Raw genomic sequence first — 22775 nt, forward strand, 5'->3', positions numbered from 1 at the left:
CTGTAACAAAAATCTGAAAGATTTTGTTTTCTTTCTAGATTTTGCATCCAGCTCTTGTAAACAAAGAGCTTACTTTGAAGATGAAAAATATGAAGCTACAGGGAATACTCTAGTTTGCTACTAGGGAAAACAAGAATTCAGCTGTATTACATAGTGGATCACGCTCTGATCCAAACCAGAGTCAGTCCCAGTGATGTGAGATTGCTTACCTTGGGCTGGGGAAGTGAACCTCCCTCAGCTCCAGCTGTCTCATGAAGCTGTACCTTGTGGTGTTTCACTCACCTTTGCAAGGCATATCCATGTACCTATCCTCAAAGATAACTGGGAGCGTGTTCCAGTCTCCATCTATGTCGAGGCATTCTGCTGGAAGTGGGGGCATGCTGGTGAAGTACTCCGAATTACGAATTTCTGTAGAAATCTGCCCATGACTTTGGATCCTGGCAGCAAAGTACAAAAGAAATTGAGCGTATGAGTATTTATTGTGCTGTTTCTCCAGCACTCCTGCAAGCCCAACAGCCAAGCTGGTTGTATAGGCAGAGGACAGAGGCAATGTGCTTAAAAGGAGAGGAGGCACTACTGCATGATAAGGGGGTACCCAGAGCTCCTGGGAGTTTTCCCGTGAGTTGACTTCTATCTCTTAGTTAGAGATACCTACAACTTGCATACTTCCTCACTGCAAAAACCTCTGTCTTTTTGAAATTGTTCTAGCTGCTTCTGCCACAGGCTCCTGTTAGCTATCATACTGCATCGCTGTCGTCCCAGGGGTCACTGCAGCTGGCTCAGACTGGATCCCTCAGCTGGCTTTCTGGTCAGGAAAAGAGGTCTGTTACTCTGGCTGTGGCAAGGGTTTCAAAACCCGGATGCAGGAAGCAATAATCAAAAATTTGGTTGAGCAGTACAGAGAGGAACAAAGCCGAGAAGGATGCACGGCAGGCCCTCTATCTCACTTACACAAGTCCTCAGAGCACTGTGATCTCTCACATATGTATACATCTGGAAGAGCTAAGACATATCAATTCAGCCACTGCCTGCTGGCAAACCTAGAATAACTGTCTGTTCCACCTTTTGGGTCCTGTAAAACTCTTCCTGGCTTTCACCAGTGAATGTGACATTAAACTGGCACGCAGATGTGGGTTCAGCTGTAATAATTATAACAATTTTTAGTTCTGATGAGCTTTCCTATGTAAGCATCTCCCTCAAAAAATGGAAAAAACATCAAATACAAAGTTTGTTTATTTGTGTTGAGTCTTTGATGAATTAGTCTGCTTATCCTAAGGAATAAAGAGGAAGGCAATAAGCTTTTCATAGATGGTCAGCTGAAAGCAGTTCTGCACAGATCCCATATACAGCACAATGGCAATATTTCAGATTATCATTGGCAAAAGGCAGGTAAACATCATATGGCAGTTAACTGGAAAAAACACACTTTACACATTATGAAGCAAAACTTAAACAGCAGATTTGTCATTCATGCCAGCATGGAAGATTCCTATGTCCAGACACAAATACCTTGTTCAGATCAGCATATCAGCTTCAACTTCAGAACATAATTGTTGCTGTCGATCATTTGCTCTTACCTGTAGGCCAGTTATTTTTTCCTCAAAGATTAACAAGCCATCGGTTGCTAAAATATGACTCAGACAGGAGTCAAAAACAGCTAACTGTTCATTTTTGTCTGCAGCAACACCTGGGTGTTTAGAGTTAACTCTCAGCACCATAATAAAGTTCTCACTGACATATTAATTAATAGCATCAGCATTTTACTATAGACCACATGTAAAAATAATAAACTAAACTTGCTTTGAGACCAATCCTTGCAACAAAAGATGAATCATTGCTATTGAAAGGTGTGAGAATTATTTTTTTTTTTTTCTGTAAAATATTAGGAGGATATCTCACCTGCTAGAGTCTCCCACCCTGTGTGATACCCAACCTATTGAAAATGGTGTGTCCTCTTTTGTCTAAGCAGTCAAATTCTGCCAGGCATGTAGGTGCGTGGCCTCACACAGATCTCAGTAAAAGTATGGGAGGCAAAAAAGAGCTCTTGGCTGGTAAGAAGGAAGAAAGAACTGGGGGAAAAAACTGTTACTGTTTGAGGTGGTTGTACAGAACCTGGCATGCTGAGAGCTGATCTCACCTGGAGTCTCTGTGGACCCAATTAATATTCCCTACTGCCACCCCCAACATTAATAATACTCTGGCAGGCAAGACTCTGTTTTTCCAACTGCATCATTGTTTTGGGTTTGTGTGGAGGGGTTTTAGTACCAGAGGAGGGGCTTCAGGGGTGGCTTCTGTGAGAAGCTGCTAGAAGCTTCCCAGGCTCCAAGTCAGACCTGCCGCTGGTCCAGGCTGAGCCCATCAGCGACGGTGGTAGCGCCTCTGGGAGAACAGATTTAAGAGGGGAACCTGCAGTGAGTGAGGGGATTGGGATGTGAGAGGAACCCCTCTGCAGATCCCGAGGTCAGTGAGGAAGGCGGGGAGGAGGGGATGCCCCTGCAGCCCATGGTGAGACCAGAGGGCAGGCTGTCCCCCCCCAGCCCACAGAGGGGAGCGGAGGAGCAGATGCCCACCTGCAGCCCGGGGAGAGAGGAGCCCACGCCAGAGAAGGGGATGGAGGCCCCCCAAGATGGCCGCCGCTCCCTGGGGAAGCCCGTGCTGGAGCAGGCTGGGACTGAAGGACTGCAGCCCAAGGAAAGGACCCATGCCAGGGAAGTCTGTGAGGAACTGTGGTCTGTGGGAAGGACTCACATTGGAGAAGTTTGTGAGGGACTGTCTCCCGTGGGAGCAACCCCACAGTGGAGCAGGAGAAGAGCGTGAGGAGTCCTCCCCCTGAGGAGGAAGGAGCGGCAGAGACAATGTGTGACAAACTGACCCATTCCCCGTCCACCTGCGCTGCCGGGGGGGAGGAGGGAGAGAGAACCAGGAGTGGGGTTGAGCCCAGGAAGGAGGGAGGGGTGGGGGGAAGGTGTTCTAAGGCTTGGTTTTACTTCCTAATATCCTTGTTTTGATTTGATTTGTAGTAAATTAAATCGATTTTTTTTCTTCCTCAAGTTGAGCCTGTGTTTTGCTCATGACCATAAGTGGTGAGTGATCCTTCCCTGTCCTTGTCTCGACCCATGACCTTTTCTTTATATTTTCTCCTCATCCCACCAGGTCTGGGGCAGGAGGAGTGAGTAAGCAGCTGTGTGGTGCTTTGTTACCAGCTGGGTTTGAACCACGACAATCATCTAGCAAAATCAAAAAGAAAACATGACTCTGCCATGAGGCCTTTATAGATTGAATTACCACGTTGACCAACTTTTAAAGTTTGTAAACTATTTTACTTTTTTTTACTCAGTCCCCTTGATAATTACTGAGGAAAAATTATGTTTATCTGCAGGAAATGGGCTAGTTCTGTTGCTGCCTGGAGAAATAAAAGCACTTCTTGCAATTAGACTTCCCTGTGTGCTGGGCTATGTTTGCTTGAATGGGGCCATGAGTGTCTGTGCCCTCACCCCAGGATCTTGACATGGGGTTTTCCTTGTACATAGCTCACTTAAAACCTGACATGGGAGGGCTAAGTGAGCACAGCTGGGTCCCTGCAGCCATGGTGCTGCTCTAATTCGGCAGAACAAGGTAGCCTTGTACAACCCATCCGCTAATGAAGTCATGGCCCTTTCCATCAACACTGAATCAGCCCTAATGTCCCTAGTGGCAGCTCTGAGAAAGTGATTTTCTTCTTTGCACTAGGTCAGAAGCAGATGTCTCACTTAAGCCTCATCATCATGACAGGACCCAATGTCACGGCCTTTAAGCCCCTTCTGAAAGATGGGTTTCCACACTCCCCCCATGGTAACAGGCTGTTTCAGTAGACAAAGAGTCTGGACATCCCTCATTACTCAGAAATTCAAATGTGAGCATCTTTCTTTGAAGTCTGCCTTCAGGGATCAGGTCCATGTGCTCCACTTGGGATCATTGGCTAAAACTGAAGGCAGGATTTGTCCTGGTATAGCTTTAAAACTGGCTCTTCATACTGCCCAGCTTGGTTCCAAGCAAGAAGTGTCAAGCAGAATGAAATACTTTGCCCATCTTTTATAGCATATTTTTATGAATGCTGCTCAGTGCAATGTTTGTTTTCCTGGACTGTTTTGCATTGTTGATTCTCGGTCTATTAATTAGCAGCCCTGAGCTCACATCACTCCTACAGTTCCTCCAGCTAATGTGGTGGTATTCCACATTCCTGTCCTCCACTGCTGCATCTAGTGAACATTCACAGCTTTGCATTGGCTGTTTAATGCTCCTGTCTCCATTTAAAGATCCATTCTGCTATAGAAAGTAGGGCTGGTCTAAACACCAAAAGAAATCCATGACTGCCTACCTCAAAAATGTATATTAAGGATGGAAAAAACTAAATTTTTACATGTTAAGCTTTTGTTGCTTGTCAGCAGTTATTTCCCATTAAAAGCACCAGTACTGGATCTGGTGTAGTAGGTTTAGGAAGTTAACTGAAGAAAAGTATAAAAAAGTATTTCTGCCTGCCCTGAGGCTGGTGGTGTTGGTGGAGATACACTCTGAAGAGAAATCACCCAACTGCCACTGAGAAGAGAGGTAGGGAAAGAGGATGTCCTGCATCATATCCCTAGAATATAGGAATCTTGAAATGAATAATTTCTGGGGCCTGATTGGAGTCACTTATTTTTGACACTGATTTCACTGGATTTACAATATGGAGCTACAACAGACCCAGTGACTTCTCTCAAACCAAATTCCTCCATATCCAGCAGAAAAAGACCTCAGTCTTGATTGCAAAATGTTTTTAACTACATTTTCAGTCATTCCAGTGATGGGGAAGGGTTAATGAGTTACTTACAGGCCTTCCTGGAACGTGAGCACAGCGAGCTTTTCGTGCTCAGTATAGAAGAAGGCTTCTGAGAATCTCCTCACCTGGGAGAGAAACACACAAGTTAAACCTAAGATCTGCTGAAAGGTGCCAAGTACAATCAGGCTAATAACAGAGCAGTGATTGCCAGGACCAGATTCTTTAGTATGCTTCATCTGCATTGCACCACACTGGTAACAGAAGAAACCAAAGACCTCAGTTCTGCTTCACTGTCCCACTCCAGCACAAAGCAGCTGGTGTAGTTGCTTATTTTACTGGGAGGTAAGAAGTGTCCCTTGACAGTAAATCAAGATTTGCTTACATGTATCTTCTGATTACTTTTCTAAAAGCTGTCAAATTTACCATTTTCCCCTGTATTCTTAAAGTGGGGAAGATTTCTTCCTCTCCCACCATGCAAACCGTAGAGCAGCAGTGAAGTGAGTTACTAAATTAGAACAATTCATAATTGATCATCTATTCTATGGGAACATCCACAGTGACTGCCAAGAGAGTAAAGGAAGTCTTATATATCAGCCCAGAGGATAATAAGCCCTATCATGGAATAAACACATCTGCCTATGTCATGATACTTACAAATGAGAGCTATTCAAATCTCTTCATGGACATTAGGTCTGTTCAGTGTTGGATAATCAATTACAAAAGAACCACAGATCTGAAGTGGCTGGCAGAGCACAGAGTGTGAAATAAGCTATAAAAAATTCAGTGCTGCTATCTGCCCTGGAATAAGCTGTGAGTTCAAATGAATCAAGCATAATATGCAATCAAATGTACTAAGCTGTTAAACTGCAGCCCATACATTACTAATAATATTTGTAAAAGTGACCTCTGTTACAGTGTCAGAAAATGGCAGTGAAAAGCATATGTCATAGCATCTCGGCATCTCCCTAAATTCCAGCTATGCTTTAACAAACAGCCTTTCTAAAAAAAAGACTAGCATCCCTTCAAAAAGATTGTATCTTAGCAGTATGACTTTTCATGTGGGGCTCTCAAACTGTTTTCCAGAGTTGGGAAAGTATCATTACACAGAGTTTATATGGGGAGTAACTGAAGCACACAGAGATATGTAATTTACCAAAGGTCAAGCAGGCAGTTGGCATCAGTCAAAGCTGGAACAAACCACAGGGTGGGATTCACCTTGCTGGAGCTGGGAGCACACAGAGTTGGCTCCTTTGGCTGAAAGCCACCCAGGTCCTATCACAGTCAAGGGAGACCTAGTCAAATTAGCCAGGAGAGTCTCAGCATCTGTCACTCAGTCACCTCTTCCTGCATTTTATGCCTTCCTTTTGCAAGCTCGTCTGTGCTCTTGGGGAGAGCAACCGGAGAGTTGTTCTGGTCACTCTGGAGAGTAACCGGACCTCCACTGACTTTGACGGGAACCAGAACATAAGCTAACATGTCAATTCCTACACTGTAGACTCCTAAAGCTAAGCAAGGGGAATCCTACCCTTTTCTCTATGTCTCTATTCTAATGATTAGATCAGACTATGAATTCTGCTCAGGTGATGTGCTGAACTGATGTCTAGTCAATAACCAAAAACGTCCTAATGGAAGACACAATACTTGCTGAAATAATCAGATAAGCAGATCTGACAAAGTTAGCTCAAAAGAAAAGTGCTTTTGTGCATTCTTTATTATCAAGTACAAGAAGCAATTTCCACATGAACAATATTAATATTTTGTGGTGTGCACCTCACTAGGAGAAAGGCAAAAACTAGCTATATATATCTGTATGCGACATAGTGAAGAGAACAGATCTATATTCCTCATGGTAGTTTTGTGAAAGAAGTTCGGATAAAACAATCTTTTTTGGTTATTTGTCATTGTGATGCTTGTGCTTTTCAAAACAAATGTTTATGATTTATGGATATCTAGCAAGTACAGATGATATCTACCTCTTCCTACCCACCTCCTGTTCCATGTCTGATTCTGGTGTTCAAAGTGCACTCATTCTACACAGGATCTTGGGTCCCATAAAAGCAACAGCCTTCAATACAGAAATTGAAATCTCTAATTTCAAATCCTGGGTTTCACCTCTTCTTTGCCTTTTGTCCTGCTCGCCCCATTTCAAGTAAATAGTCATAGGGGCAGAATAGTATTGGAAATATATATCCAGATAAATAATTTAATGTCTTAAGGAAGTTACCATTACTGAACTAGCTTTTAACTTCTTAACATTACCCTCAGCATGTGATGTTCCTGAGTCAGGTAAGCTGTAACTTCTGGATGGAGTGTTGCCACCTCCAGGAATTGGGTCCACAGGGCCAGGAGGTGGGAGCAAAGCCAGGCGAGGTCCTTGCTTATCTGTTCTGCTATCTTCTCTGGATTGCTCAGCAGCTGGAGGAGAGAAAGGATGTTTTGAGATCAAGTCAGTGTCATGAAGGAAAATCAGTTTATATGTTAGATTAAGTCCTTTTAAGAACTACAACAACAAAAATTCCTCTTGATTTAGAATTATTATTAAAGCTACTATTTTTAGTTATTTTACCCCATATAAAGCTGGTGAGACTTTTGCTTTTACTCTTTAAAAGCCACATATTTGGCTTGAGGGAACAGCCTTAATTTTTGTGGACACGTTACTGCAGATGTAGTAAATGGGGAAAAAAAATCAAAGAAAGTGGGTTCCAAATTATCCACCAGATGGTGCTGGATGCTCTGAAATAATAAACCATGGCCCATCATCTCCTTTACGATAGCAAAAGAAACCTTCTCAGCTATGTCATACTAGGACACCAGATGGGTGATTGAGGGGGGGAACAAACAACAAACCCCAAACCAAAACACTGTGTCCTCAACACATGATGAAAACAGACATCCCAGAGTCTGCTGTTGCTTCTCTCCCACACTAGGACATGCTGGGGCTCTCCGTGCCCTCCAGCTCTAGGCTGCAATTCTGCGCTAAAGCTCTGCAGCCCATGAAGTGCATTTCAGCAGCAAAGTCTTTGCATATCAATCTCCCTGGTTTCACAATTTCTTCAACAAGAGACAGACATTGTATTTTACCTCCATGTTTTTGCACAAAGAGTACATAACTGAGCCTTCATCTGTTCCTAGGGTCCCTACCTGCTTCCATGAAACCAGTAATACTACCAGAAATATTCCAGAACTAATACCAGAAGAATTGTTTATCAGTTCTTGGCCAGGTCTTTCTTTGGTTAGGACTGCAGTCTAGCTGAAAGCCTGCTTATTTTTCACATTTTATTATGCAGGTAGTTTCCAGATTGGTGACACTGCAAACTAAGCCATGATTAAAAACAAATTGTCTGTGTGAGAGAGAGAGAAACAGAGAAAATATATGTGTAGATAACACAGATATTGTCACTGAGTTTGCATTGTTTGGGTGCTATTCTGTTTTAATGACTTGTCCAAAATGGCACAAGCTCCAGTACCCATGCTGGTACTGGAAAAATCAGGGGGATACTGGTAGACAAAAGATCCTGCCCAAACATTTCTCTTTGTAGAGTCAGGGCACTACTTTATTTTACTTTATTTACTGCACTCAATTTTATATGCTGTATGTCTTTTTTTTTTTTTTTTTTTTTTTTAGTTAGTCAGTAAGCTGCCTCTTAGATCATAAACTGAAAGCACAGTCTTCAAAGAAGATGCATTATTAATGCAAGCCATACTAGGAATAGGTGTGCAATGGCTAATTTTCTAGTTTATTGGTTCTTAACCTTTTGAACATATTCAAGAGGAAGGAAGGAAGGAAGGAAGGAAGGAAGGAAGGAAGGAAGGAAAGAAGGAAGGAAGGAAGGAAGGAAGGAAGGAAGGAAGGAAGGAAGGAAGGAAGGAAGGAAAAGACGATGCCTACTTCTAATTGTGAGAGTCTTACTGCACTGCCACACACAGGACAAGAGCTTAGCAGCGCTAGTGACGCAGGTCAAATCCCACAGACTCAGTTCCTCAGAGCAAAACCCAGCAACTAAAATGATCACCAAATGTGATTCTGGCTACTCCATTCACGTACCTGCTGCTGGGCTGTCCCCTGTGACTGCACCTTTCAAGCCCCACTCAGGGTAGTCTGGTTTTAACAATACTGTCACGCAAAACAAATCAAGAGGGTTTTCTGAGGAGTTATTTTTGCTTGTCTGTTTACAAATCAATCAATCACACAATTAAAAAAAAAAATCAATCCCTTCCACTTTCTTCTGCATTGAGTATCTGCTGTGTTCTTGGATTGAATACAAAGCTATGGCAGGTTAAACTCACTTTTTTCTTCTTTTGTTTGTATTTAATTTTAAAAATTGACCTGGCTCTGGTAATGTGAGACTAACCCTACAGGCTTCTGTCTGTGTGGTTTTTAATAGCATTTTCTTCCTTTATAAATGACTGGTTTTCGTATGTTCTGCTGAAAAGAAATGGTTTCAGTTGACATACTCCTCGAGGCAAAATACTGGGAAAGTATTGCCAATACTAATCTGTATCCTATACAGAGGTACATATGACTTCAGCACTTACACTGCAGCTGCACCTATGTCCCGTCAATATTGTACAAGATCTCAACTTTTATGTTTTGAAAGTCTCTGCAAATTCATTGTCTTTATCATCAATTTATGCATAGATGGATAGAGAGCTATCATCCCAGGATGCTAAGGCAAAACATTTTCACAGCATACAGGAAAACCAAAGTTTTTATAACACCCCAGAGAACCAGCTGTTCTAGCTGATGTGTTCACCTATCTGTTGCTACGCTGTTCCCAGCAGCTTTCAAACAGTCAAAGCAGTGTGGCTTTATTAATATTGCCATGCAAAACAAGTCAATAAGCTTTTTGGGAGAACAAGAACTGGACAGGAATTAGAAAACATAGAGAAATTAATGCTGGCATTTTCTGATGTATGCCAAGCCAATTTGGACTTTTCCAGACTCAGAGAAAATAAGTCCAAAGGACACTCTAGACTGTGTTGTCTGACCTCCTATACACTTAGTGTCTAAATCTAGTAGAGCTGAGCCCAATAACTTATATTTCTTTAAATCAAATTTATATGAAATCAGATTTCTTGCAAAGTATCCAAGTCGTGACTTAAAATTAAGAAATTTGCCATTTCAAACATTTTTCACCCATGGCTGACAAACATTAGCCCACCATTTGTAACTGGAGTGCGAGTGTAATTCCAGTTTGGTTTGGCTTCAGCTTCCCTCTCTTAATTGTTATTTTGTCATTCTTCCCTATGCTGTCCCTCCTGCTAATAAACTGAGCAAATCAAATCTATTAAGTTTCTGATTATAAAGCATTTTCCCCAGTGATGAGCTGATGCTTGCATTTCTTCCTGGCACCCTTGATGACTTGACTGTGTCTCACTTGAAATAAACGTGGCAGAAGGAAGTTCAAGAGAGCAGTTCAGTCACTTCTGTGCCAAAATCACTTTTTTCCTCCCATGAGCCTCCCTACACATTTAGGCATTTTTATTTGAGAAGATATGGTTGTACAACCTGCCAAAGTATCTTTTATCCTGTCAGCAAAAAAGCTGTAATTGCAACCTACCCCAAATAATTTTTTTCTGCATACTCTGATACTCAGGGATAGGCTCACTGAAGGATGTTAAAGCAATCCAGCTGGTGACTTGTTAAAAGTGACACAAGCATCTTGTAAGTGACTAATCAAAATTATGTGAAATTGTTGGTGGAAAAGAAATATTCAACAAACTTTCTGATGGCACCAAATTCCTTTTCTCCCCGCTCTGATACGTGACTGGGCTGTCTCAGTGCACATGAAAAATGGACTTGAAAAACATATGGGCAGATTCTGTTGAAGAAAATACCTGCAGCTCCATACAAAGCTGAGATAACGTCTCTTCCACAGATAGCTCCTCTAGGGAAAAAACACAAAGAAAGAGATCAGGTTTGAGAACAGTAGATGTGAAATGTTAACGCTCTGCTGTTTATTCATGTGAGAAATAAATAGGTCATTTGATATTCTTCCCTGACAGACAAGTTTCTGTTTGGATGTGGGCACTCCACAACCCACCTTGTACTGGTACAGGTGCAGGCACAACTTCTGCTCTGGTAAGCTGGACCACTAAACCTGTAGAAGTTCTGGAATGTTGTTGTCAGGGCAAAGACAACAGAATTTGGTTTTTCATTGTCTTCCCTCTATTTTACTAGAAGTTTGCTTGTTAGCCTTTGGTATTTGTGGCCAGCTCCAGAACTGAATGTCGAATCTCACTGTTACAAAGTCCAAGAAAATGATGTGCAAGAAATGGTCCTCCCTATTGTGTTACACAGGACTGTGTAAGCAATACCAGATATCTGACTAATAAAAGAAAGGTTGGGCATCTCTTTACTGCCTTGTGGAGTGTAAAGTACCTGTCCACTCCTACAGCAAGCAGCAGGGCTTTGATCTAGTCCTGTGAGAATGCAGCACAAGGACACTCCACTTTAAATGCACCACAGACTATAAGGCAAAGGAGGACATAAATCAACTCTCCAACTTTGGCAGCTTGATTTTGCAATGTGGAACTTTCTAATAGTATCCTTAAAGAAACAAAGCAGAACAACCAACGATCCCCTCCCCAATACCCAAATGACTCTTCTCAAATAGTACTAAGGAACGGAAAAGGACAACCTTAAGAAGACCCATCCTCAGCTGGTAAAATGTGGGAAACAATCATTCCCACTTTTAATGTCTAAACTAAGCTTTTTTTATTTTTTTTTTTAATATACTAATCAAGGAGCTAGACAAAAAGAATTAAGAAAATCTGCAGAGATTTATAGCCTTGGATATATCTTAACTGTCTTTAGAAAATTGATGAGATTAATCTGATCGATATACATGTTTACAGCTGAAAGTCATTTACATTCTCCCCCGGTCAGTGGAGAAAAATGAGCAAGTACAAGGTGCAGTTCATGCCACGCCAAGGTAGAAAGCACTACTTGTCAGATAACATATTTTATTGTCCTAAATGGGCCTTTTTCTCCCAAATGATTGTAAGGAGAAAGATATAAAAATTTGCTTCATATGCATGATACTGGGTGAATCTTATACCCCATGATTTTGCTGAGTTTTGCAACAGGCGTCAGAAGATAAGCCTTAAAACCAAATCTTCAGTAGATTTTCAGACTGTGAATAAAATGATGCAAATAGCACTCTGCTCAAGAGACTAAAAAGGGTATTTGCATTTAGCAAATTTGCATGCATTACAACAAGTACATTTGCAAATTAAGTGCCTGCTTCAGTACCAGTAGTCACTTGAAAACCAAGCTAATTGTATTTAGAAATCCAATATGTGCTCTGGGGTAGGTCTTGAGTTGTGGTCAACCAACCATACACAACTCTGCTTTCTCCCAACTTATAAGCCTGTCCAGGTGAGACACAAATCATGTATCATGTGCCTGACAACCAAGGTGCCTGAAGCATGAGTTTTGTTGCATGTTGGATTCTGTCTGAGAGCTCATAAGTTGCAAATAAAAATGCTGTAATTTTTTTTTCTCATAGCTGGATTGAATAACACAGTATGTGCTGTTCCCACCCTATGAGTTTTAGGCTATCTTAGAGGGAAATATATGTTGGGGAACAAGACATGAATTGGAAAACAGAAACTATCAAGCCCATAAGTCTGTAAAGCATCATGTATTATGTTTGATAGTTCTTGTATACAAGCACCACACAGTGAAACTGGAAAATGTCTTTTGCTCCCTTTTTAAATCTGCTGGCCAATGCAATCAACTCTCCTAATATAATTATCTCAGCAACATAACAAACTGGTAACTTCAAAACCTGTATACAGAAATACAAAGACACAAACACATACATGTGACATCATGAGCCACATTCCCTGAATTCAGAGAAACAGGTGGGAGAGCTGGAATTAGGGATGCACCTCATTTTCACAGGAGTTCATGCTGCCATTACAAACATGACTAAACACAAATTACAGAGCTCCATCCCACAAATCCAGCCAGCCAGTTGCTTGCACATTGGACCTAGCAGGCCTGACCAGCCAAAAAAAGTCTCTGCCAAACCCAGAAAATCTATTAAACAATTGAATTAGGAAGAAAAGAAGTATCATTTTAAAGAACAAGTTGTAATTATGTAATTGGCAGGGAAGAAATACATTGCAAATTGTAAATGAGGGAGTATGTTTCAAAAACACCCATATCACCTTTCAGATTTTTCTTTTCATTTTTTTAAAAAAAATTGTTCAAGAGAAAAAAAAATATGCTAGATTCTTCCCCAGATTTCATGGCAATTCAGAACTGGAAGTTCAAGTCTTCAAAAAGCAACTGAGGCCAAAAATCAATGAAAGGCAAGTATTTTGAGAAATCTGCCAAAACATTTTATCCCTTTACACATCAGGCCACATTCTATAAAAGGATTTGCATAAGATGAGAAGGCAGTCACCTTTAGAGTGTGCCAGAACAAACATTAAGCAGAAAACACAACAAAAATCCTCCAAAATCTCTAAACAGCCCAGGAGTTTTGTGACTAAAATGTGTATTGAAGATGTAGCACTGTAAAATAATCAGTGATTTTAAATGTCTGTTCACTTACCCAACTTCAGCTGTGGTAAATCAGGAATCTCCTTCATTATGAGGGTGTAGTACATATAAAGTCCTCTTTGAGCATTCAAGAGCAGAAGACAGAGGTCCTTATGCCATTTGTATGCATGCTGCATGCAGTTTTCAGATGGGACATAAAAGCTTCCCTGTGTAACAAAAGTATCAAGACAATAAAATGCAGAGATTAAAATTCATGGTGTCCATTTGTCCTAGCGGTTTCCACAAAAATCCAGTTGTGGGCAGCCTTTTATTTCTAATCAAGCAGTCGGCACCAAAGAGAGATTTTAACTGTCCCTACTTCCTAGCCACCTAACTAGCTAGATGTGTAATCATAATAGTATCTCATTCTACACGTACATTTTGCCCAAATCATACCAAAACTATTAGGTCCCAGCAATGCTGTCACGGGTACAAAGACCTTCAGTCCAAACACTCCAACAGAGCAGTCCGTCTCTGTACTTCACACACGTCCCACTGTGAAGCCAAAGTCTCCCCATAATGTAGATAGTGTTGTGCAAAACACACCCTCTCTGCTATAGGAGGAGGAATGCAAAGGACTATAAAGATGGCTACATTCACTTTCCTTTTTCCTCGTATCCTCTTATCCGCTTGTGCAAAAGTTGTAGCTCAATGGTGTTGTGGTATGCTTTGTTACGTGTATTTGGGAAAAAAATACAGATGGCATTGCTATACTATCAACAAATATGAGCCACTCTGTACTCCAGGATCAATGTCTGGATTAGTATATCTCTTGTGGGAGGAGATGTAATTGGAGAGATCACAGCATGTTTAATACAGAAATTTCCCAAACAACACATTTACACTTAGAACATAAGCTAAGTTTGCATTAGGGTGCCATAAATCAAAAGTTTTCACTTCTCTCAAAAACCACTGCTTATATAAATTACTCGTATTTGAAATTTGCACTGCTCAGATTTAAAATAAAACTGTTTATTAAACTGTGGATTTGTGCCCAGGATTTCATGGATAGTTGCAAGAAGTAGTATCACAACTTTCAGTAACAGCTCATATTTCTGAGGTCTCTGTATGCATTTTACAGTTTTTATCCAATGTTGCAGTAGAAAGGTGTGTGAGCACTTGCAATCAATGATTGTATCTAGTTGTTGTTCCCCCAAACAGGAGTAAGTTATCTTTATTGCAGTAGAAGAAAGGGTTATGAAACCAGAGCAGTCAGAAAGCCACGTAGGTGCTCCTTGAACTCTATGAAACACTAGGTAAACTGAGAATACATCTAGGTGTGCTTTTTACAGCATACAGGCTGCACAAAGACACCAGGATAGGACTCTCACTGTTGCATGGCTATGGAGAAACATGAACAACTTGCACCTTAGTCCACTGCTTATCATTGATGGGATAAGAATACAATGCCTACATGCCAACTAGGTACTGATTACCTTTTCAGACACTGACAATCCCAATAACTATGCAACTCCAGGAGCAACAGTGAAGATTCACCAACCACACACCAGTGCATCTTTTGTGTTTTTCTCCCTTTGTTTCCCTAAAGCCTGAATTTCATGCCTCTTAGCTTGAGCTCAGATTTTTCTCTCAGCTTTCTCATGCAAATCTTCAAGATATTAGCTAGCATTATATGGTAGACACAAAGGGGACTGCTCATCTGGACCCACAGAGAAATGGCTGATGATAACTGACAGAGTTGGTTGTTCTTGGAAGGTTTCAAAACCTCCAGCCTCAGCATGAATCTATTTTACTCTCACCATGGAATATAGAAAAAGGGAGCATAAAGAAATGCTGCTGGAAACAACAGAAAATTGGAATTGGATTGATATAGAATGTCATGAAAAAATGTCCTCTTTTATAATCCATTGCTGATTTTTTTAAGCAAAAATTACTCCTGCATTTAAATGCTACACTGACAAGCAGAAGGAAAAATGTGAGATAATTTCATAGTTCATATCAATACTATAACATGGTATTGTTGTGCAAGACTACACTTTAATGGGTCTATTTTCAGCCTCTCTTGGCATAGATTATTGTTTAAAACTAAAAATAAAAAGTAATAAGAAAATGAAATTGCAGGTGGGCTCAAAAAATATGTGAATTAAAGATGTTTAAACTCTTTATCAGTTAGCTCTGTTTAAAATTCTTTAGTGTTTGCCCACTTCTCTTATGATGCTTTTTCAAATTTGACCTCAGCTGAATTAATAAAAATTCTTAGAGACCAGATACTTCAACTTACTGAAGCACAGGGTTTAGGAGAGTACACTTTGGAAAGATTTACATGGTGGCAAAAAATAGAATGGGAAAAGAACCATTATTAAAAAAAAAAAAAAAAAAAGACTTCATTGATCATTGTATGTTAGCAGCTTAACTTGGTCATTATTCTAGAAATTTAGAATCATTTAGGCTGGAAGGGACCTCTGGAGATCATCTAGTCCAACTGCCTGCTTAAAACAGGTCTAATCAGATCAAGTTGCTCAGTGTTGTGTCCTGCTGAGTCTTGAACATCTCTGAAGAGGTAGATTCCACCAGCTCTCTGGGCAACATGCTCAATTACCACCTTCACAGTAATTTTTTTTTCCTTGTATCAAAGTCAGAATTTGCCACGTTTCAACTTATCTGTGCTGCCTCTCATCCTATTGCCATGCACCATCAAGAAGAATATGGCTGCTTCTTCTCTTTGTTCTTTAATCGGGTAGCTGTAAATGACAGTAACATTCATAGACTCATAGAATCACAGAATGGTTTGGGTTGGAAGGGACCTTAAAGATCATCTGGTTCCAACCCCCCTGCCATGGGCAGGGACACCTTCCACTAGACCAGGTTGCTCAACGCCCCATCCAACCTGGCCTTGAACACTGCCAGGGATGGGGCATCCACAGCCTCTCTGGGCAACCTGGTCCAGTGCCTCACCACCCTCATAGTGAAGAACTTCTTCCTTACATCTAATCTAAATCTACCCTCTTTCAGTTTAAAGCCATTACCCCTTGTCCTATCACTACATGCCCTATTAAAAAGTCCCTCTCCAGCTTTCTTGTAGGCTCCCTTTAGGTACTGGATTCCCTCTGAATCTTCTCTTCTCTGGACTGAACAAGACCAGTTTTCTTGGGCTCTCCTTGTACATCATGTGCTCTAGCCCCTGAGTATGTTGGTGCCTTTTACTGGACTGGCTCGAGTAAGTCCATACATCTCTTGCACAGGGGAGCACAGAACTGGACACAGTACTCCAGATGTGTCTCACCAGTGCTGAGGAGAGGGGAAGGATCACCTCCCTCAAACTGCTGGCAATGCTCTCAGTGATGCTGCCACGACTTCTCTCTTTTTTTTTTTCTTTTTTTTTTTTTTGGCAGCACTGTTACCTATAACAGACAGCTTGAAATACATCTGCTTTTGTTGAGAAGGACCTCCATTTTACTTTCTCTTTTGTAGACACAGGAATGAGAAGAATTTACCTGCTTTGTGTCCTCTTTCAAACATTTCTGTCAATTAATCCTACAGATCTACTCAGGCTTTCAGGAAATAAATTACGTATGTATGAATCCAAAAAAGGTCAGCTATTTCTGAAGATTCTTTAACATTAAGTCCCAAACCAATTAGTTTCAGAGACACTGCCATGAAAAAGCAACAGGCACTTGGAGTCATTGCCCTACTAATCTGTCACCTGAAGATTTTAAATGCCAACATGAATTTGTTTATTTACTCCAAAAAACAACTCTAGGATTGATGTTACTGTGGGATTTTTTTTTATACATGAATAGCAAAAGTGTATGTATGGGGAACTAGGTTATTTCTTTATCAACAGACACAAGTGACCTCCTGATTATTTGTTTCAGAGCTCTAGGGTCCTCTGGAATCAAGAGAAAGAGCAGAGCCTTTGCCACCATTTCAGCCATACTCCTTACAATTCAGTCTGGATCCTCATTTTGGAAAAGGAGATGCTTTAGGATGGTAGAAGTTTGACTAGCAAATGGTGCAGTCCTGGAATTGGAACAGGCTTCCCAGGGAAGTGGTTGAGTGACCATCCCAGGAGGTATTTAAAAGATCTGTATACACAGCACTTAGTGACATGTTTTAGTGGTGGACTTGGCAGTGTTAACAGTTGCACTCAATGATCTTAAGGGTCTTTTCCAAACTAAACAATTCTATGATTCTATTCTATGATTCAGTGACTTAAAGACGTTACTGCTCTCACAGGACTGTTTCTTCTGAAAGCTGTCACACACATACACCATGCAGAGCAGGCCATAACAGCAATTATTAAGGCCACCTCAGGGATAGTTTAAGCTAATATGAACTAAGGTCTGTTCATCCTCATCTGCAGGGACCCCAGCAGGGCAGGCATCTGTCAGATAATGCCATTATAAACTGCTTCAGCTAAATCAGCTTATCCATCACTGTTCAGTAAGCTGAGAAATGTCAAGAAATATCTTCCTTTGGGATGGCCTGAAGATTGCAAACCTTCCACATTCGCTCTTTTAATTGCCTCTTCTTCTGTGCATTTATTTAGGTGGTCCCCTATTTCCTAGGTTATAGCCTGAAACAGGGATTCAGACTACAATACTAACAAATGAAGTTCAGTAACAAACATGGTACGTGCTATTCTAAGGAAAAACACTGCCATAAAACTAGCAGTCAAGAAAACCAGTGGCTATGACCCATTAAACAGCTCAGGTCTCTGGGTTTCTTGCATCAGGAGGACAGATAACAGTTTACTTCTGGTTAAGACAAAACTATTAAAACAAAAGTTCATAATGAAGCTGACATTCCCAGCTTGCACAAAGCATGATGGCTGCCCCAGGCTTGTAATATCCATTGTAAAAGTATATGTTAGTTCCTTTTGTAAAGATTCTCATTACATTTTGAGTTTATTCCTTTGGTCTACTGTTATTTCAATCTCATTAGTTTGTAGGTAGACAGATTTTTCTATGCTACTTGTAAAACACATGCACTGATTTCCTTTTTCAAGACCCTCTCTGTCTGTAACAGTGGACTGTATCTCTGGTGTTTAACCTTTTCTAATGCTGAAAATTTTGGGAGCAAATGAATACCTGACAAATGTTCAATTCAAGACTTACCACCTAAAGGTACTCTGATAGCAAAGATGGATGACAACACAGAAGCTAATAGTACTGCTACCAGAGAAAAGTATGACTTCCATTGTGCCAACATCTCAGAGGCAAAAGAGATCAAGAAAGACAAGACATGATGGAAAAAGAGATAGTCAGGGAAACAAAGTAAACAACTGCAAATAATGCTGATAATTGCGGACTCTGCAATGATTTGCTTTAAGAATTGGTTTTTTTCCTGTGATATTTGAAATAACATCAGCTGTATTGATCCCAGATGAAAGAAAAGGAATTAAAAAAAAAAAAAAGAGAGAGAGAGAAGGGAAAGTTTTACCAAATTTGGACACTAAACTAGTCCTGTAAGTGCTAGATTTGAAACACTAGAGACAGGGGGGTTGATAAGGTTGTACTTTGTCTAATCTCCTATAGAATATGTTCTTTTGTTGTGCTTCCCAAACTAGAAGTGAGGCATCAAACAATGTATAATACTGGAAGTAGAATCATAGAATCATAGAATTGTTTAGGTTGGAAAAGACTTTTAAGATCATCGAGTCCAACCATTAACCTAACACTGCCAAGTCCACCACTAAACCATGGCCTTCAGCACCACATCTACACATCTTTTAAATACCTCCAGAGGTGGTCAGTCGACCACTTCCCTGGGAAGCCTGTTCCAGTGCTTGACAACCCTTTTAGTGAAGAAATTTTTCCTAATACACAAACTAAACCTCCCCTGGCACAACTTGAGGCTATTTCCTCATCCTATCACTTGCTACCTGGGAGAAGAGACCAGCACGCACCTCACCACAACCTCCTTTCATGTAGTTGCAGAGAGCAATAAGGTCTCCCCTCAGCCTCCTTTTCTCCAGACTGAACAACCCCAGTTCCCTCAGCTGCTCCTCATAAGACTTGTGCTCCAGGCCCTTCACCAGCTTTGTTGCCCTTCTCTGGACACGCTCCAGCACCCCAATGTCTTTCCTGTAGTGAGGGGCCCAAAACTGAACACAGGACTCGAGGTGCGGCCTCACCAGTGCCAAGTACAAGGGGATGACCACTTCCCTGTTCCTGCTGGTCACACCATTTCTGATACAGGCCAGGATGCCGTTGGCCTTCTTGGCCACCTGGGCACACTGCTGGCTCATATTCAGCCGGCTGTCGACCAGCACCCCCAGGTCTTTCTCTGCTGGGCAGCTTTCCAGCCCCTCTTCCCCAAGCCTGTAGCGCTGCATGGGGTTGTTGTGACCCAAGTGCAGGACCCAGCACTTGGCCTTCTTGAACCTCATACAATTGGCCTCTTCCCATCGATCCAGCCTGTCCAGATCCCTCTGCAGAGCCTTCCTACCCTCAAGAAGATCAACACTGCTGCCCAACTTGCTGTCATCTGCAAACTTACTGAGGGTACACTCAATGCCCTCATCTAGATTATTGATAAAGATATTAAACAGAACTGGCCCCAGTACTGAGCCCTGGGGAACACCACTTGTGACCGGCTGCCAACTGGATGTAACTCCATTCATCACAACTCTTTGGGCCAAGCCATCCAGACAGTTTTTTACCCAGTGAAGAATACGCCTGTCCAAGGTATGAGCAGCCAGTTTCTCCGTGAGAATGCTCTGGGGAATAGTGTCAAAGGCTTTACTAAACTCCAGGTGGACAACATCCACAGCCTTTCCCTCACCCACTAAGCAGATCATCTTGTCGTAGAAGGAGATCAGGGTAGTCAAGCAGGACCTGCCTTTCATGAACCCATGATGACTGGGCCTGATCACCTGGTTGTCCGATACATGCCACATGATGGCACTCAAGATGATCTGCTCCATAGCCTTCCCTGGCATCAAGGTCAGACTGGCAGGTCTGTAGTTCCCCAGATCCTCCTTCCAGCCCTTCTTGTAGCTGGGCATCACATTTGCTAACTTCTAGTCAACTGGGACCTCCCCGGTTAGCCAGGACTGCTGATACATGATTGAACATGGTTTGGTGAGCACTTCTGCCAGCTCCCTCAGTACCTTGGGTGGATCCCAACAGCCCCATAGACGTGTGTGTCTAAGTGGAGTAGCAGGTCACTAACCATTTCCCCTTGGATTATGGGGGCTTTATTCTGCCCCTCATCTCTGTCTTCCAGCTCAGTGGGCTGGGTACCCTGAGAACAGTTGGTCTTACTATTAAAGACTGAAACATTTTTTTAATTGTCTTTTAGAGCAGCAGCCAGATTAAGTTCTAGTTAGGCTTTGGCCCTTCTAATTTTCTCCCTGCTTAGCTTCACAATATCCTTGTAGACCTCCTGAGTTACCTGGCCCTGCTTCCAAGGGTCATAAACTCTCCTTTTTTTTTCCCTGAATTCCAGCCAAATCTCTATGTTCAGCCAGGCTGGTCTTCTTCCCCACTAGCTCATCTTTCGGCACATAGGGATAGCCTGTTCCTGCACCATTAAGATTTCCTTCTTAAAAAATGTCCAGCCTTCCTGCACTCCTTTGTCCTTCAGGACTGCCTCCCAAGGGACTCTATCAACCAAGTCTAAGGTAGCAGTTCTGCTAATCCCATTCCTTATTTCTATGAGAATCGAAAACTACAATTTCATGATTGCTCTGCCCAAGACATCCTCAAACCATCACATCACCCAGAAGTCCTTCTCTGTTCACAAGCAACAGGTCCAGTGGGGTGCCTTCCCTAGTCGGTTCACTCACCAGCTGTGTCAGGAAGTTATTTTCCACACACTCCAGGAACCCCCTAGGCTGTTTCCTCTCTGCTGCATTTTAATTCCAGCAGACATCTGGTAAGTTGAAGTCCCCCATGAGAACAAGGGCTAGTGATTGTGAGACTTGTCCCAGCTGCTTATGTAATATTTCATCTGCCTCCTCATCCTGGTTGGTGGTCTGTAATAGACTCCCACCATGATATCTGTCTTGTTGGCTTTTCCCCTAATTCTAACTTATAAACACTCAACCCTTTCATCACCATCGTCAAGCTCTAGACAGTCAAAACACTCCCTAACATACAGGGCTACCCCACTGCCCCTCCTTCCTTGCCTATCCCTTCTGAAGAGCTTATAGCCATCCATTGCAGCACTCCAGTTGTGTAAGTCATCCCACCATGCTTCTGTGATGGCAACTATATCATAGTTTTCCAGCTGCACAATGGCTTCCAGCTCCTCCTGTTTGTTGCCCATGCTGGGTGCATTGGTGTAGGTGCACTTCAGTTGGGCTATTGATCCTGCCACCTTTTTGGGGGGACAAGCCCTAATTCCTATGGGACTGTTCTTAGGTGCTTCCGTGGTTTCTAATGCATTGACAACCCTTAGATCTTTGCTGTTGCGTGGATCTCCATCCCCTGCCTCCACTGAGACGGCTAAGGTGCTTCATGCATTAGTACCGGGACATTTCAAATGTGTTGTAGTGTACTCGGCACATCATGGAGCAGACTGAAGGACCTCGCTAGCACACTGTCCCTCAAATGCTGGCATGCTGCCCCCAGGTTTATCTCTAGCGAGACTGGTTTTATCCCTTTCCCCCTTCAGATCTAGTTTAAAGCACTTTCAATGAGCCCTACTAACTCCTGCACAAAGATCCTTTCTCCCTTTAAGACAGGCGTACTCCATCTGTCTCCAGCAGGCCTGGTGGTGTCTAGACTGACCTGTGATCAAAAAAACCAAAATTCTGCCAGTAACACCAGTCACAGAGCCAGGTATTGATCTGCTGGGTCTTCCTGTTTCTTTCCTCATCATTCCCTGAAACTGGAAGGATAGAGGAGAACGCTATTTGTGCTCCTGGTCCCTTAACCAGTTGTCCCAAGACCCTGAAGACTCTCTTGATTGCCCTTGGACTTTTTATTGCAACTTCATCTCTGCCTACACAAAAAAACAATAATGGATAATAATCCAAAGGCTGTACCAGGGTTGGAAGTCTTCTTGCCACATCTTTAACCCAAGCCCCAGGTAAGCAACAGAATTCCGTAAGAAGTGGGTCTGGTCAGCATATTGGGCCTTCTGTTCCCCTCAGAAGAGAGTCTCATATGACAATAACCCATCCTTTTTTCTTTATGGAAGGAATTTTGACACAGGGCATAGGCCGACCGAACCTTGGCGACACCTCCAACCTAGAGAAACCATCATTCTCATCATTGTTCGGTTCCACTTGCAGAGCCTCATACCAATAATGGAAGGGCGCCTGGGAAGGTGGGGAAGTCATGGAGGAGACGCGCCTGCTGCACCAGGCAGGAACTTGTCAGCATTGCCCCCTATCCCTTCAGTCACCGTCTTCTGCCGGATGGGGAGAGGACAGGGAATCCTCCACACCTTGTGTCCTGTCTGCCCGACAGGTCTGTCCCAGGGAAGGCAGGGTGCAGTTCCCGTAGTCCG

General features: G+C 42.2%; 1 protein-coding gene across 1 annotated transcript in view; it reads right to left on the reverse strand.

The window, feature by feature from the left end:
* FAM135B (family with sequence similarity 135 member B) overlaps positions 1-22775 on the reverse strand; it is a 214094-nt gene that overhangs the window by 14584 nt on the left and 176735 nt on the right. Inside the window, exons 8-12 of the mRNA XM_075024404.1 lie at positions 13366-13519; positions 10637-10686; positions 7058-7213; positions 4850-4923; positions 283-437 (exon numbers count right to left, since the gene is read on the reverse strand). Of these exons, the coding sequence (XP_074880505.1) occupies positions 283-437; positions 4850-4923; positions 7058-7213; positions 10637-10686; positions 13366-13519 (589 nt within the window). The remainder of the gene's footprint in view (positions 1-282; positions 438-4849; positions 4924-7057; positions 7214-10636; positions 10687-13365; positions 13520-22775) is intronic.

This window comes from Buteo buteo, chromosome 3, assembly GCF_964188355.1.
Source record: "Buteo buteo chromosome 3, bButBut1.hap1.1, whole genome shotgun sequence".
NCBI lineage: Eukaryota > Metazoa > Chordata > Aves > Accipitriformes > Accipitridae > Buteo > Buteo buteo.